The following is a 15,959-nucleotide window of genomic DNA, read 5'->3' on the forward strand; positions in this document are numbered from 1 at the left end:
GCAATTATCTTGCTTGCAGCATATGCTGGTTTTATAAAGTTGCATTTTTTTAAATTGTTGACTTCTATAATTTTCATGATATGTAGTGCTGGTTTACAAACAGAATGCACAAGGAAGAATCTGACTGTCCTGTATTGTTTTTATTCAGAGGACATATTGTCTTTGGAGATCCCTGGCACTTTTTTATTCTTTGTTAAGACCTGGCAATGCCTTTTTACTGTGCTAGGCAAACACACTATGGTCTGAAAAAAGACAGTTGTAAAGCAGAGTAGACATGCAGTTAAACTATGGAATGTCTTTGTCCAGATCCAGCTTTGTTGGTTATTTTACACCCCACTGGCAGTTTTCTGCCTCAGAAGCCAATCTGGTAGAAGGGGTTGTGCGAGTCTTCCCTAATCCACTTCTGGCAAAGTCAGCGGGGTGGTAGCAAACCACCCTCAGTAGCTCTTCATATCAATCTGGGTGCACCGGGTTGAGAGTTGCTCTCACGTTCCCCTGCAGAACTTTCCCTCAATAGCTCTTTGTTCTCTGCTGCACTTGCAAACTGAACGTCTGCCCACGGCTTATTGACTCTTCTCTTCTGAGGCTGGATGTGACATGGGGACACTGGGGCCTGGCTCTTGAGAAATACTGAGCGCCAGTATGTATCACTGGTGGCAGTATGGCCTTCTGACAGTGTGTGTCTTGGATTCGGGTCCTACAGGAGGTTGTGGACAAGGTCCCTTGCCAGGACACCCCAAAGGCTGCTAGAGAGGGACATCCCCAGTAGGATTCTCACACTGTGCAAATGAGAATCGCTTAGAGCAGGCTTTCATAGTAAAGAACCACAGGAAAGGAAGGGAAGAAGAGAGGTCAGAGAAGCAAGTTGACTGTCTGGTTCAGAGTCCTCTGGGTAGAGAACTGTTGACCTTTTATGCTCCATTCTAATAGGGTTTTTTGTTTAACTGTGTGAATGCTGTTTTAAAAGATTAAAATGATGGGGTTTCTGCCGCATCCTTGCAAGGCTGTAAGTGCACATAGTATAGATGAAGCTATTAAAGGGTGGGTGTCAGGAGGACGGGGCCAGGCTCTTCTCAGTGGTGCCCAGGGACAGGACAAGGGGTAACGGGCACAAACTTGAGCATAGGAAGTTCCACCTAAACATGAGGAGGAACTTCTTTGCTGTGAGGGTGGCAGAGCCCTGGCACAGGCTGCCCAGAGAGGTGGTGGAGTCTCCGTCTCTAGAGACATTCCAAACCCACCTGGAGGCGTTCCTGTGCCACCTGCTCTGGGTGACCCTGCTCTGGCAGGGGGTGGGACTGGGTGATCTCCAGAGGTCCCTTCCAACCCCTATCATTCTGTGATTCTATGATTCTATTAGTGGTAGTCATACTTTCTTTTTCTTTTGTGCTTTCCATCGCATTACTCGTAATGAGACTTCGAGTACCGTTTTCTCCGTATTTCCACATCAAGTCTTTAAATTGTGCCACCACTTCCAAGCCAGGTGTGTTTTAGTACCTAAATAATGTTCTCCTTCCTTTGATTGCCCTGCAGCTTGCCAAGACGTAGGCTTCTTCACCCTTTGTCACCCCTTTAGCAGGGTCTGTGGCTACAGGTCTGTATCTATAGACGTAGTTAGGTGTAACATGACAGACAGTAGTGTAACCTGTAACTCAGCTATCCCACAGAAACTTACCTGTTGTAGGTAAATATTCTCCCTGTTTTCTTGAGTGAGAGGGGAACTTCCATTTTTCTCCAGAGTCCAATTTCCTGGTCTCCTACTAACTCCATTTCAGTTATTATTTCTCATTAACTTTCCACCTAAATGACCCTGCTGCAATATGCAGACAAAAAAAAAAAAAAAAAAAAAAAGAACAAAAAAAATAGGCAGGGCAACCAAGTTATTTTCGACATCTGGTGCCAGCGATGTATTTGCAGCCATCCCCTTGGGCTTGTTTATGGTCAGCCAAGACATTTTCTACTTTTTATCTTGTGATTTTAGTAAAAGCTGCGCATAAACAAACGCGCAGCTGGCAAACCTCTCATCGGTTTAGCCGTCTGATTGGTTTGTGGTTTGTGAATTGTTGCTGTTGTTGCTGTTTGGGTCCCAAATAAGCAAAGTGCATTTGTAAGTGTCTGAGCTTTGCCAGACCTTCAGAGCGTGACGTGGGACAGCCCAGCATCAGGTTCCTCATTCTTTCTCCTGGACTAAGAGGAGCAGACGTGTGCCATCTGCTGTTGGTATTTCATACGACACCCGCAGTCCCAAGGATGTGCGTTGGGACAGTTTATATAATAAATTATTTGTCTTATTTTTTGTGCTCTCTCTTTGGGGACGGAGCAGCAACCTTGTTCCTGTTCAGTTGTCTCCTGGATGAAAAGCTTACACTGCGCCTTGGCTGCCACGCTCGCTCGATTTTGCTTAGTTCAAATGGACGGGTGCTTTTTTCCAGATGGAGTCTGACCTAGAAAAAGACATGAATGTCTGTAGGAGGGGAGGGCAGGGAGCACCATGATAGATTTCTAGTGCGCTGCAAAGGAGAAATCTCTCTCTAGGAATGAATATGAGATTTCAAAGTAGAACATTTCAAATCCTCACTCTGTTCTCTCTAGGTAGAAAAGTATTTCACCTCTCCCTCGTCTCACACCGTTCATGAAATGGCTGTAAGAATAGATGCTGACCTACTCATCCCATAGGAACTCTGAGAAGTTATTTACTTAGTGCTCTGAATGAGTAAAATCCTGTATTAATGTTTATAATTACTACAAAGAATGGCCTATTACACAGTTTCCCTAATTGTAAACACGTTAGTGGTATTTAAAAGATTCTCAGACATTATGCCTCAGCAATAGCTAGCTGTCTGTTGTCATTCGAGCAACAAGGTCAGACATTGCCCCAGATGAGGGATAAGCAATTAAAGCCCATCAGTTCAGGACAGATGTGTGTGCTGCGCCATTTAGTAGATGTGGGGCAGAGAGGAAGGTGTGTGCAGGCAGGGAAGGGGGGGGTAGGTGGGGAAGGATGTGGGCAGGGAACTGGAGGAGATAAGTGGTACATGGAGGGATGTCCAGAACAGAGGGCGGTGGTGGGTATCCCGGGAAGGAAGTCTGAGACCCTCTGGGGCACCGCATGGGCAGCGGCTCTGCCGGGTTTCAGGAGACCTTGATAATCAGTCACACGTCTCTTGTGTGACCATAGGCAAATCCTTTAACCTTTCTGTGGTTCTGTTTACTAACCAAAAATTCTGCGCACCGTGGAAGGGTGTTGCTGGGATGGGAATACATTAGCAGTATGCGCTGCTTAGACGTGTCTGTGCTTCGGGGCTATATATACGCATAATGAAAGGGAGAGAGACAGACGAACTCTTTGGGTTTTATTAATCAGTTGTCTGTAATTAGACTAATGAAAAAAACCCAACAACATTAATTCTCTCAATGAAATACACGGTAGAAGACAGATTCATGCTGACAGCTCATGCACCCTTTTTCCCTGCTGCGCACCGCGTAGACAGTGTTCAAGCTCCGCAAGTGCTGAGGAATCTTGAGAGTAATAGCAAGCGACAGTAGGCTCGTCATTTCTGCAAATCCAGCCACCAACACAACACCCCTTGCCATTAAAAGGAGCACTGCCAGGATGGGAAAGTTTAATAGATATGCATAAGGGCGAGAAAAGTACAAGTTATGAATATTTGCCATAGATTGGTATGAGAACGATGTAATTAAAGGCAATTAAAGTCAGCTTTGTAAGATGCCTGCACAAGGGCACCGGTGCTGTTACCTGCGTACCTTTGTGATGCTTTTTGATGTTCGACCCCTCCGTTGTGCCGTGCTGGCGTTGCTGTGCACTGGTGCGGGGTGGACCGGTGTGCCACTCCAGCTGCTGCCTCACGTCAGCCACGTGGACTTAACAGCATGCACCAAAGATTTCCCCAGTGTGTCGGTTCCCTTCTCTCACCAAACACACACACAGGCAGCTTTAAACCGTGCATTTGATTATCCTGCATCTGCTAAGATATTTTTATTAAATCTTTACTGGATAAAATACTGAAGCGGTCCGGGAGGCAGGGACCAGAACCCCAGTCTCCAGCCTCCTGGTGAGTCCTGTAGATCACATTAGTTACAGCCACGTCCCCTGTTCCGTGCTCTCTCTCTATCCCAGTAAATCATTAAGATCTTTCTCTGTAGTGGCACAATTTCAGCAGGAAGATGAAGAAAAATTTTTTTTGTAAAGATATAGAACAGTCAGCACCGCATCCTTTCCCTGCTCCTTCCTTTCCCTTCTCCTCATCTTTCAAAAAAAGGGAGATGATGAATATCTGGAGTGCCTCAGTCCCGCTGTTGTGGACGTGCCCCGTTCTGATGCTGGCTACCATTCTGAGCCCTTAGATGCCGTCTGACCGTGAGTCTGACTTACAGCCTGTCTTTAAGGTGACCAGAGAGCAAAGAGCTGTTGTCGGCAGAGCAGCGTGAAAAAGTCAGGTTAACTAATGAACCCGGGCCGATAGCTGCGGATGACGAACAAGGATCACGTTCTGTGTCTGGCTTTTCATAAGACTTTCCAATACAGCTGCTGAAGGAAAGACGGCATGCTAATGTGAAACTAAAGCGGTAAAATTATTCTGCTGCTGCCAGAAATAATCACGGGTTAGTAGTGCTCTGTTTTCATTAGTGTAACGAATCACCGTTAGTGACTAGAGCTCCTGCCGGTGTAAATCATGAGTTACACTAATGAAGTCATTACAGTGAGGACCACTTTTAACAAAAAAAAAAGTGATTAATCATGGAAAAAATCAGAGTGGGAAGTAGTAATTTTTCATCACTTGGTGCCTTGAGACTAAGGTGAGGCACTTCTTTCTAAGGGTTGTCTCAGTCAAAAAAGTAATAGGGCTTGTTGTGGGGACGCTTGGGAGAAGTCTAGTGGCTTCAGGAACACTAACTACGTGATGCAGTGTGCTGCTCTACAGCTCAGAATCCAAATCTATCATTCTGGCTCTACAGGCCAGAATCCAAACGTATCGTTAGAAGTTGCTGTTTGTTTGCAATGTCGTAACTTTTCTTTTCTTTTCTTTTTTTTAACAGGAAGACCATTGGAGTTTTCTGTTGTGGACCAAACAAAATCTCTAAGATCCTTCATAAACTCAGCAACAGCAGCAACTCCTATGGGACAAGGTTTGAGTATAATAAAGAATCCTTCAGCTGAAAGTCTGTTGGACTAGCAAGACTCTCCTGAAGATAAAAGTGCAATTTTTTTTGTTTGTACAACTTAAAGTTCAGCTGAGGTTTAAACAGACAAAAATGTACCAAAGAATAGCACAGATTTTCTTATTTATGATTATTTAAGACTTTGGAAAATGATGGATGCAGCAGTATACCAACAAATAATAAGTGCTTATGCTCAAACCCAAATGCACTCGCACAATATTTTTAGCAGCCGCGATTCTTTGGATTTGTTTCTGTTAACTAAAAAGTACAGAAGCTGGGGAGAGACACAATTGCTTTAAAACCTGTTGGAAGAAGAATCTGTGGAACATTCGAACTTCTTCCACTTCCAGTCCTCTGAAGCTGGATCAGTAAATCAAACCCCAGGTTAATCCAAATGACAAAACATAGCGTATTACAAAGACTATTGCTTTTGTTGGTATACAAATCTCATGGCTTTGGGGTGGAAACACTCCATATTAAAGATTTTATACATTGCAGAATTGGGATTCTGTATTTAAAATATAGAGTGTTACTCTTACTAGTCTGCTTCCATAATGGACGTGAATATTCCCACCCTGAAGGGAAGAGAGGGTGGAATATAGGGAAGGGTTTAAGTTACCCTATAGAAATTGAGCACAACTGTATAGCAGCTGTGGGCAGGCTCTGACGTGGTGTAAATCACAGCCTTTTGACAAGCAGACAGCGGTGTGTGGAGAACTCTCTATCTTGCATCAATTCAGCATTCAGTGAGTTTGCAAAATAAGCGTGATTTGTGCAGCCAGAAAGATGGGTCAAGAAACTGATTAATAGGAGCAGACGGGATGTGATGTTTTATTATACCACGTGCTCAACGTGGAGTTGCACTCACTCTGCACTCACATGCCCTGAATGTCAAATGCCTCAAGCACTGAGATTTTTTTACTGATTATTTTACAATGCAGCAGGTTGAAATTCAATTTTAGAGGTGCTGGAGTATGCTTGGTTGACTGTGATGCTTTGAGCACCTTCCCCGGGCTCACGCTTGTTTGCGCTGATGTCGTTGAAAGCAGGATCAGGCCAGACCTGCAGCAGAGTAAGAACGCAGCCTTCACGACCGTGGTTCTTTGCATCGTGTGTGCAGACAGAAACTTTGCAGGAGCTGCAGCACGGGTTCAGGAAGTTCCAAAGGAGAGGAGCTGAAATATCCAAATTTAATCTCCTCTTCCCCTCTCCTCCCCACGGCTGTTTTCCACTGTGCTCATCTTTGCCGTGGAAGGGCTAGAGGTCGAAACAGGCACTTTAAAACTTTTTGGTTCTGAGGAGCAACTTTTTTTTTTTTTTCCCTCCATCCAGTAGCCAGTCCGACTTCCTTTATTTCTTTTTTACCCTTCTTACCTTATTTTGCTGAAAAGAAGACATTTAAGCAACAGCCAGGAAGTTAGCTGGCAGAAATAGGCATCATTCTAGTGCATCTTGATAGAGCAGCGTCGCTTTACATTTGCTGGAAACCCGCCCCTTAATCTCCATCAGGAGCGTGGGGGCAGTACCCCGCAGCGTTCGCAGCACACGCAGAGGGGAGATGGCTCAGCATCCCTCATGCCCGTGGTTCACCTGTATTTAGCACGGTGGATTTGATTCGGTTTACAGCCTTCCAATGAATACCTTTTTTATTTTAGTAGGAAAACCACTAATTTTCAGCTCACAACACAAACTCTGTAAAGGGATCTGGGAGTATTAGTGTTCAGAGGGAAGCGTTTTTCTAGCAGGTGGCGTATAGGCACGTTGTATGTGTAACTAGTGGCAATGAGTTTGGTCTTTGCCTTGGCAGCTTCTCCTCAGGAGCTGCCCTCCGAGGAGCAGCAGGGGGAGGTGCAGCAGCGGAGCCGCATGGGAACGTGTTCTCAGTGTCTGGACTTTGCACTGAAGTTTTTATCTCTGGCTCTGCCCAATTTGAAATTCATGGGGGAAGGAAAGAGCCAGAGATGGATGTATTCCTACAGACGAGAATTCTCAAAGTAGCCTAGAGGAGAGAGAAGCCGAAATAGAAATGCAGTGTGAGATGGGAGCCTACATTGCAGCTACTGATTTTAATTTTTTTTTTTTTTTTTGAGGCTGGAAGGATCATTATTTTCCCATTGGATCTCATTCATCTGTCACTGTAAAATTGGAGGTATGCAGCAAAGGATTAGGTCCTTTTTAATCATTAATATTTATTTCTAATGCTGCCTGCATGGATTTTATAATAAACATAACACCGATGGCAGCACGCATAGATGCTGGGTATTGCCGATACTGCAGGCTTTCTTGTTTGCTGGCAGTTAGCTTAAAGCATGATTGAAATCCTGACTGCATCTATTAACCACAACCAGACAGTCATCTTTTTCCTCTTGTTTTAGGATGTAGTAGCTAATGGTTTTTAAATACAGTTCAGAGTCATCTAATCACGACATTGTTTCTGGTTTAACATCTCCTCTCTGATAGATACCTGTTCCATTACTGTATAATGAGCAGCCAGTTTTGTAGGTAGCTCCGTGCTAAAACAGATGATGTTTTCTGGCTCAGCCCCTATATAGGCAGTGCTTTATAGTTAAAATAATAATAATACCGGTACTGTGCTCTTGTTCTGCGTTGTATCAGGAGCTGTCGGTGCTGTTGCTCCGTGAGGCAGCGCGGGCCCGGCAGGCCGCAGGCAGAGCCGCCATCTCCCCGTGCTGCCTCTGTCCTGCACAGACCTCGGCTCACCCGCCGCTGCAACGGCCTTGGCACCGTCCACCTTTCTGCCGCGCTGGGAGGCTTAGTTAGTGTTTCGGGATCGCTTCGGTGCACCTGCAGGGAAAAGGTCTAATTGCTGTGCAACTGTAGTTGTGTTTTACTTCATGTAAAGCTTCGCCTGACCAATCCTCTCCGTTGCTCACGTGAGCGATGGCTAGAGCAGGTGAGGGCGAGTTTGGGGAAAGGCTAAAAGCCTCAGTTGCTTTTTTCCTTTTCCTTGAGCTATGCTTTCTAGAGGGGCAAAATTTGAAGGGTTAGTGACTGTGTCTTGCCTTCAGGAGCGGCACATGTTATGATAAACATGGTATTTCTGGAGGCTGCATTGTCCTTACTGCTTCTGTGTGTCTCCAGCTTGCAAAACCGAGCCGAGCTCTCTTTTAAACTCCGTAGCTTTTTTATCTGTAAGCCAAGTGTACATGAAGACACAACTCTGTGCCAGGCAAGTAAGTGAAGGCCGACAGCACTTAATTCTACATTTACAGATCAACCGGATTTACATAATTGAACGTCTCTTTATGCTTTAAACTGAGTCCCGTAAGTGGGTCTGTCGTAAGTGTCCTGCTGGCAGGAGAAGGATCCCCCCGTGTCTCCTGCCACTTCTTGCTCCGTCTGTCACAGAACTGCAGAGCCCTCAGTGTTTGCTCAGCAGGATCTTTGTGTTTTATTCATCATAAATGTTTTGGGACTTTTCTTTAAAACGGGAGTGTTTTCACGCCGTGATGGAAACCAAGCCCTTTTCCTGCAATGGGAATCCAGCCCTGCTGCAGCAGTGTGGGGCTCGGGACTTTACACAGCTAACAACCAGATTTACCCGAGCAATTCTATTCCTGTAGCTCTGAGATGACTTGCGTGAGTAAATGTTCACTCCTGGAGCAAGGGGCTGGAGAGGTGAGCCCTGGTGGAGTGTGGGAAGGGATGATGAGGAGTGACCTCCACCTCTGAAGCCTGCAGGACAGCCCGTCTCTCCATGACGATTATTCCAGCCCTGGGTTCAGAGCAACACGTCCCGATTCCGCGTGTGGTACTAATAGCACATGAGTTCTCCCTTGGTCTTTTATCTCCTCTTCTAGGAGACAGGACTGAAAGGAGTGTGAGAAACCACAACCTTGTGCCTGGCCTGGGGAGAGGACACCAACGCATTCCACAGACACCTAGCCGATGATGGCACTGCTTAGGGTAGAAAGTTTAAGCCACATCCATTTTTCTGCAAAATACTGATTGTTTTGCCACCACGGACTAGCGAACAGTTGCTGTCAAGGGAAAAGAGATAAACCCTCTCTGTGTTTGAAGACTCCTGCCCACACGAGCCCGATGTGACGATGCATGTGACAGCACTGCGCACGTTCAGCTGCCACTGCATCCCGATTGCGGGGCTTACTCCCCCAGCACCGAATCCTCATCACATCCCCTGATTGCAGACCTTCGCCCGTCGTGTTAGCAGATGTGCCTTGCAGGGGAGAGAGGTGCTACCTGTGCTCGCATCCGTGCACAGAGTCCGATATAAGCACGAAGCAACCTGTGAGCACCCGTCGCAGCCAGGGCAAGCAAGCGCAGGGTCATCCCTTGAACGCTTCCAGCACGTAGGTGGGAAAGCCATTTGGGGCTGGCTGAGAAGGGGCAGATAATACGAGTGGCAGACCAGTCGCGTTGGGAACAATAATTCAGCTATAACAGCACAACAGAGCAGAGAAGTAATGTTTTGGTAAGAAATTTGCTTTTAGAACAAACAGTTAAAGGGAAAAGCCTCTACTCAACACTGACGTACCAGGTTTTAGTTTCAAACTAGGAGATGTTGCTGAGAGAAGCAGGCAGGAGGCTGACTAGTCATTGCCTACAGCAATTCAAGCCCCGTAAGTCAGAGAAGACACGTTGTTATTAAAATGCAATGTTTACTTGTTTAAAAAATGTAAAAGGGCTTCTAGGGAGATTAATTTTCGCTTGAGCCTGGCAATCATTTCATAAACGTGCCAGGGTGATTTAAGACAAGCTGGATCTGTTCTTCTCTGGATTATGCGTCTGATCTGTCTGCAGAATTCCCACCCCTCACAAATAAAACCAGTTCTCTAGTGTTTTAACAAAGAGGATTTAACAGCAAGGTTTAATCAGAATGCCGCTGATGCCCGTGCTCAACTGAGCTTTTCTGCAGCGAATGTACATTTTTCAGGGATATCTGGAATGCAGCTGAGGACTGAACTCTGGGTGGTGATGTGGGGGTTGCGTCGTCTCTGCTGCTGTGTATTTCATTAAGACACTATAGCGATGTGCTGGTGAAACACATGGAGCTGAAATGAGACTCTTCATTCCCATAAAGAGCCTGATATTTTAGTGCCTATACTAAACATAGCAAATCTCAGAGGCTCTGGAATTTCCTTTTCAGGTACAGTAGATTAATTAGCCAGCATCTTTTAGGGTTGAACCCTGAGTCCTCTGCTGGACTGACACGTATAATGAATGCTCTTGTGCAAAGGTTTTGAGCAACAAATGCTGCTCCTTGGAGGGCTGGGTGAGTATTCGTGAAGGTTTAGTACCCCGCTAGTTGTATCACCCATGTTGTAAGAGGGATGGGATCTGGTTTTGGTACCGTGGAATGCTGAGCACTTCCTCTGAGGTTATGAATATCTCCAGACTTGCAGTGGGTGCTCAAGGTTTGCCGTGCCTGAAGTGTTATATTCCCGAGAAGGATCATGTTTGTAAGAGACAGCTGCTGGGGCTGTGCAGGGGCGCGGAGAGAAAGCTGGAGAGAGCCCCCCGTGCCAATTGCACGCTGCCTCTTAACAAAGCCCTTGGATTTCTGAGAATGTCAGACCTTGCAAAAGATATTTACATGCTGTCTGCTTCTTCCTGGCAAAGCGTGTCTGGCCCACAGTCCAGAATCGGCACTTTCGTCCTGATGATCTGTATTGTTACACCAGGAGGGGGAAGCCAAGAGCAGCTGCTGCAGCTCCAGGTAAACTGCTCTCAACCTGAGTTTGCCGAGCAAACCAAGGGCAGGAGAACGTGATGAATGCCAGCAATGAACGGGATGAAATATTTCGAACCTGGGAGCAAAGGGGAAAGAGGGAGACATTTTTCCTGGCTCCTCAACTCTAGAAATTACAAGCAAGCCCCGTTGCCTGGATGTGGATACGAAGTCTCCCTGGGCTTTGAGAACTAATATCTGCAAAGACGTTGCCTTTCTGTGCACCGCTCAGAGCTAAAGCACATAAGAAAAACAGTGTATTTTAGCAAACACCTTGGAAATAAGCAATTTGTTTGACATAAATCCACTGTTGACTCTTTCTAGTTAACCTGTTGCCAAAAGCTTTCTACTTCTGTTGTGCAGCTTTGGGGTTGGGAATGGCTTTTACCTGTTAACTCCTCTTCACCAGAATACTGGCGTGTGTAGCGCTCTGTGCCAGCCCTAAGTAGCTTGGACAGTTGACTAAATAGATTCTGTGTTCGTTGCCGCTGACCCTAGGTGAGGACAGCCTTGAGGATGAGAAGCGGCGTTACATAAATGTCTGGTGTAGATGGCAGCACCGAGGAGGGAGACGCTGCTGCATTGCTTTCGGTGCACCAGTCACACATTAAAATTCTGTCATTGCAAGGTCGCGTTGCTCATCTCATACTCCGCAACCCCGGGGAAGAAATTTGGATGAGGGGTGGGGGAGGAAAAGCGAAAAACTTCCTCGTGCTGTAACCAAGAATATATTCATTGACAGCAGGGCATTTCTTTTGATTTCAAAAGAGCATGCCATTTCTTTTTCGGGGATAACAGGTTCTCTCCTGGTGCTGTGTAGTGGTGTTTGCATGTTAGAAATGTAACACAGTGATAACGGGTTGCTTCTCAATTGAATAAATAACGCCTCTGAGCCCTTTCTTCTCCCTTTAATAATCTGAGAGAAATGCAGAATAGCAGAGAGCATACAGAGTGGACTGTGTCCTGAGCTGCACTCGGTGCAGCCTGGTTAAGGATGCTGCACAGAAAGTCGGCAAGCTGCTGGAAGAGGGGAGGTTTAAGGCAGAGAGGAAGGACAACTGTTTTAAGGAGAAACACCCAGCAGCGATATGTGATCCATAGCCAGAAGCAGGCCATGCCACAACATTGGCCATCACGTTTTTGAACGGTGCTGAGTCAGAGCCTATCCTAAAGGTACGGTGTGGTGCCAGAGAAGGTCGAGGGCCCTCGGATTGAGTTGGCAGTGTGGGATGAAAGCAGGTTTAAATGCAGCCGCGTGAGCCAGCCGTGTGCACTCTCCAGCTTGGAGCACAGACCTGTCACACCTGAGGGTGAACTGCAGACAATGAGCTGCTGCGGCTCGTGAGTGCGGTCTCAGCTGTGAGGTGGGCTGAGGGCATGGACGTACCCTTGGTGTTTCTGTAGCTCTGTAGAAGCACGTTGTCCAGGGACTGGGGAGCAGAGCATGTTATTGTACCTCATTGGGTGTTAGATGCTTCAAAGCGTGTCCTGTCCAGAACAGATGAGGATGGTGAACGCTGAATGTGCCCTGCCCATATTTGCACTCGTGTTCATGAGGAACAAATGGCAAAATCTCTGCAGAGAAGATACAAGTGCTGTGCTTTTCCTTTATTGTGTCAGAGCAACATAAATAACTGTTAAAAAATATTTGATAAGAATGTGAAGATTCACCTATGGCATTATTCTTTTTCATTGCTCAAGCACTTGTAACTGTTCAATATACGCTTTTTGAGAAAAACATAATGTCCCCTAGCAGAGCTTAAAAACGTGGCTGAGATGCAACTTGGCAAAGTGCCTCCACTGCTAGCGAGGTATCATTATCTGTTGGAGCTGGACGCATTGGTGCTTTCGTCAGTCTCCGTCTACGCCCTCTCCATGGAAGATAAGCGGGAGCTGAGCTTTCAGAGCCATCTCTGTCCCTCCATAGCACGTGTTGTGTCAAGAGGCTTCTCCCACTCTCTGCTTCCCTTAACTCAGGAAAATGCCACTCTGGGAAATGCAGAGGTCCTCGGTTTTGATCATAGCATACAGCAGCCTTTATAACGCTCCCAATGTACACAAACCAGTGGGGTCTTGTAGTCACTTTAGTTAGCATTAGGAAAGTGATGGGTTGCAGCATCCCAGTCCTGGAGATGCTTTATTAGACTGAGACGAGGGGCAGTAACACAAGGATGTGCAGAAAATGGGGAAAACTCGTCATAGCAGTGATTATGTCATCTTCTGGATGAGAATCAGGGATTTGGTTCTGTGAAAGTCAGATCGTTTGTAGCCGCCACTGAAATTGTCGTGTTTCTGCATTTGTGTGTGGGCATTTCAGGTCAGCGGGCAGTGATGGAAAGTTGCTTTTTTCAGTTACATTCTCTGTCTCCATACAGCCCCTAGTTTATCCACTGCATATGAATTCCTCCTTTCACTGATTAAATATTTCCTTGCCTGGTTTCTTTGCTTCAGGGAGCTTGAGAGCTCGTTGTTTATAAAGGGAAAGGAGAAGGATTGTGCTGTTAAGCAGGCAGCTCCCAACACGTGTTGCATCTTTGAGAAGGACACACTGATGCTGCTGCGAGGGCAGAAGGGCAGAGCTTTCACTGAGAATCGGATGCGACCAAGAGCCCCTTCCAGCATTCGTGTGTTGATGAAGCTCTGGGCTTTTTAATTACCTTTTTCTGAAACAAGAAGCCTTAGCCCATACGTGCTGGGTTGTGAAACCCCTTAATCCCACTGAGCTTTTGCCTCCCTGTGTTCCTTCTAATCACTCGCAAGAGCAAGTTTGATAAAGCACCTTGGGGTAAGAAATAGTTTCCTTGGTCTGTGATAGTTTAGGAGAAAAGACATAATTGTGACATTTTTCCAAATTGATGTCCAAAAAGATATTTTGTCTGGGCCAGCTGTGTTAGTTCCATAATGTGCATATGGAGAGGTTTTTTCAGATTCTATGGTTTTACATTGTTTATATAAATACATTTTCATTTCAGAGCAAAAAAGCATAACAAAAAAACCCCAAACTTTTTTTTTTTACCTGGGAAACGTTATCGTGTCCAAAATATACTTTGAAAGATGCTTGAAGGAGAGTGGAAACCAGCTGTAAAAAACTACTATTTTCTAATGGCAAAAAATTATTTGGTTTATTTATTTCCAACCTTCATTAGCGAAAAGTGCTGTTTGAACTAAGGAGTACTACCGCAATCTGAGCTTCGACAAGTGAATATCTTCCTTTCAAAGCAAAGCATCTCTCTAGGATCATGTCTACACTGTCATCTGAACTTTCAAGGCAATGACTGCGACTGGTCTAGGCTTGGGTTGCTCCGGAACTTGAGCTCCGAGACTGAGCCAGACCTGGGGGCTCGATGTACACTTGGGGACACACCAGCCCTCCCATGAGAAAGCTGTGCCTGTGGGGGGCATTGAGCCTTCTTTAGCCACAGCTTATGTTATCTCATAATAGCTTCTGAGGTGATGAGGATATATAGAGCTAGGAATTATCTCAGAAAGGAAGAAGACAAACGATCCAATTTTTTATCTCACTTTGGATAGTTATTTGGGGCTCATAAGCCATGTGAGAGTTTGACATGGTAAATGTACAAGAACTGGGCACAGTGGTACGAGCGTGGGTTTCCTGAAAAGACCTTAGCTTGTGTTCCCACTAGTCAAAGGACTTCTTGGAACCAGAGTGCTATGCGGACAGAAAATAATTAATCAAAATCCAGTCTCAGGAAAGAAGATACGGACCCCAGATGGAAGTATTGCCATCCAAAAAATTTGGAAAAAGCAATAAACCGTTCAAAAAGCAATAAAGTTCAACTTTACAATTTTGCCTTTAAAAGTAAGCCTTGGAAGTACTTATTTCCAGTTAACAGGTGATAGAAAAAATGAATGCCCTGTCTTTTCTGTAGTTGCACATCTTGACTTTTTCACTACTGACCACATTCTTCCCTCACTCTTCCCTGTCCCAAAAGAAAGAAGGCAGAAAATTTGTTCTGAATTTCCAATTTTGTAATTATATATTTTTTCCACTAGAGCTGAAATAAAAATAATGTATTAAAAAGGAAGGCAGCATTTACTTTTTTATCTCTATACAATGTGCAAGATAACCGTTTTGGAAAGTACTAGCATAAATGTCCACGATTTTGAGTACTCAGTGTTCTTTTCAGAGATGCCTGTTTACATTAATGTAATTTCAATCTGTTCTTATGTTTTTATAGATCAGGATGTGGTACAATTCTTTGACGACAAATCTCTGCTTAGTTTCCAAGTGGAACAGAAAGCAAAATTTGGTCCTGAACTTTCATTTTTAATTTTTCCTCCCAGGCTTGGCTTTAAGAACAAGAATAGTCCTTAGTGGGTTCCTGCCCATAACAAGTCATACTCTTGTCATGTGAAACAGCCCATTTTGTAGCTTCAGTTTGCCGCCCCCCAACACAACAGAGGGACTATGTTTCACTGGCTGGAAGCATTTAAATAGGTCACTATTGTAACTGCATGCCTCGTAAACCTTCAAAGAGTAAGCAATAAGCTTTTCAACTCTCTCAGTTCCCATCAAATGAAGCAAAGCTTTTGCCAGTTAGCTGCATAATAAGGCAGAGCTAGAAAATTGATCATAAAAAAAGCTTTTTTTCTTCCCTCTCTCTTCTTCCTGAGCCCTTGGAGTTTTTTTCCTCTCTTTTTCCTGAGTCATATGCAGAAATCTTTTCCCATAGTGTCCCTTTGTTAATTATACGGTGTTGTGAGGGTAGGTGCAAACCACTGGCTGAAAAAGGATCCGATAGGGAGAAATTCTGGGTTTTATCCCATGGTCTTACAGAGTTTCCTTACGAAAAAATCACTCGGTTTAGGATTTTTCAGAGTAACGTGAAGAATCCAGGTTCACTGAGGTTTTGATACCCATCTGCGTTAAGCTTCTTTCTAAAATCCCACGTTTTTTCTGCCTACCTGTAAAATGGGGACAGTCAACACCTGGAAGGAGTTTTATGGATTTGCCTGGCAAATAGTCCTTCACTGCAAATTTGTTTAGTTAAATTGCGAGATCATGGTTGCAGTATGGAAAGGAAGCTTCTTTCTAAAAATTCTAGAC

The 15,959-nt window shown here is 45.1% G+C and overlaps 1 protein-coding gene across 4 annotated transcripts in view; it reads left to right on the forward strand.

Annotated features, from left to right (window-relative positions):
• Nucleotides 1-14,933, forward strand: part of NOX4 (NADPH oxidase 4) — a 116,864-nt gene extending 101,931 nt beyond the window's left edge. For 2 of the 4 annotated variants that reach the window (XM_054217834.1, XM_054217840.1), the window contains exons 18-19: nucleotides 5,059-5,148; nucleotides 7,272-14,933. In XM_054217834.1, coding sequence (XP_054073809.1) covers nucleotides 5,059-5,148; nucleotides 7,272-7,380 — 199 coding nt within the window. In that variant the 3' untranslated portion in view covers nucleotides 7,381-14,933. Of the gene's footprint in view, nucleotides 1-5,058; nucleotides 7,240-7,271 lie in introns of those variants that run through there. The other 2 variants (XM_054217838.1, XM_054217849.1) reach the window with 1 other exon arrangement.
• The last annotated feature ends 1,026 nt before the right edge of the window (nucleotides 14,934-15,959 follow it).

Source organism: Rissa tridactyla, chromosome 1 (genome assembly GCF_028500815.1).
Source record: "Rissa tridactyla isolate bRisTri1 chromosome 1, bRisTri1.patW.cur.20221130, whole genome shotgun sequence".
In the NCBI taxonomy this organism is placed as follows: Eukaryota; Metazoa; Chordata; class Aves; order Charadriiformes; family Laridae; genus Rissa; species Rissa tridactyla.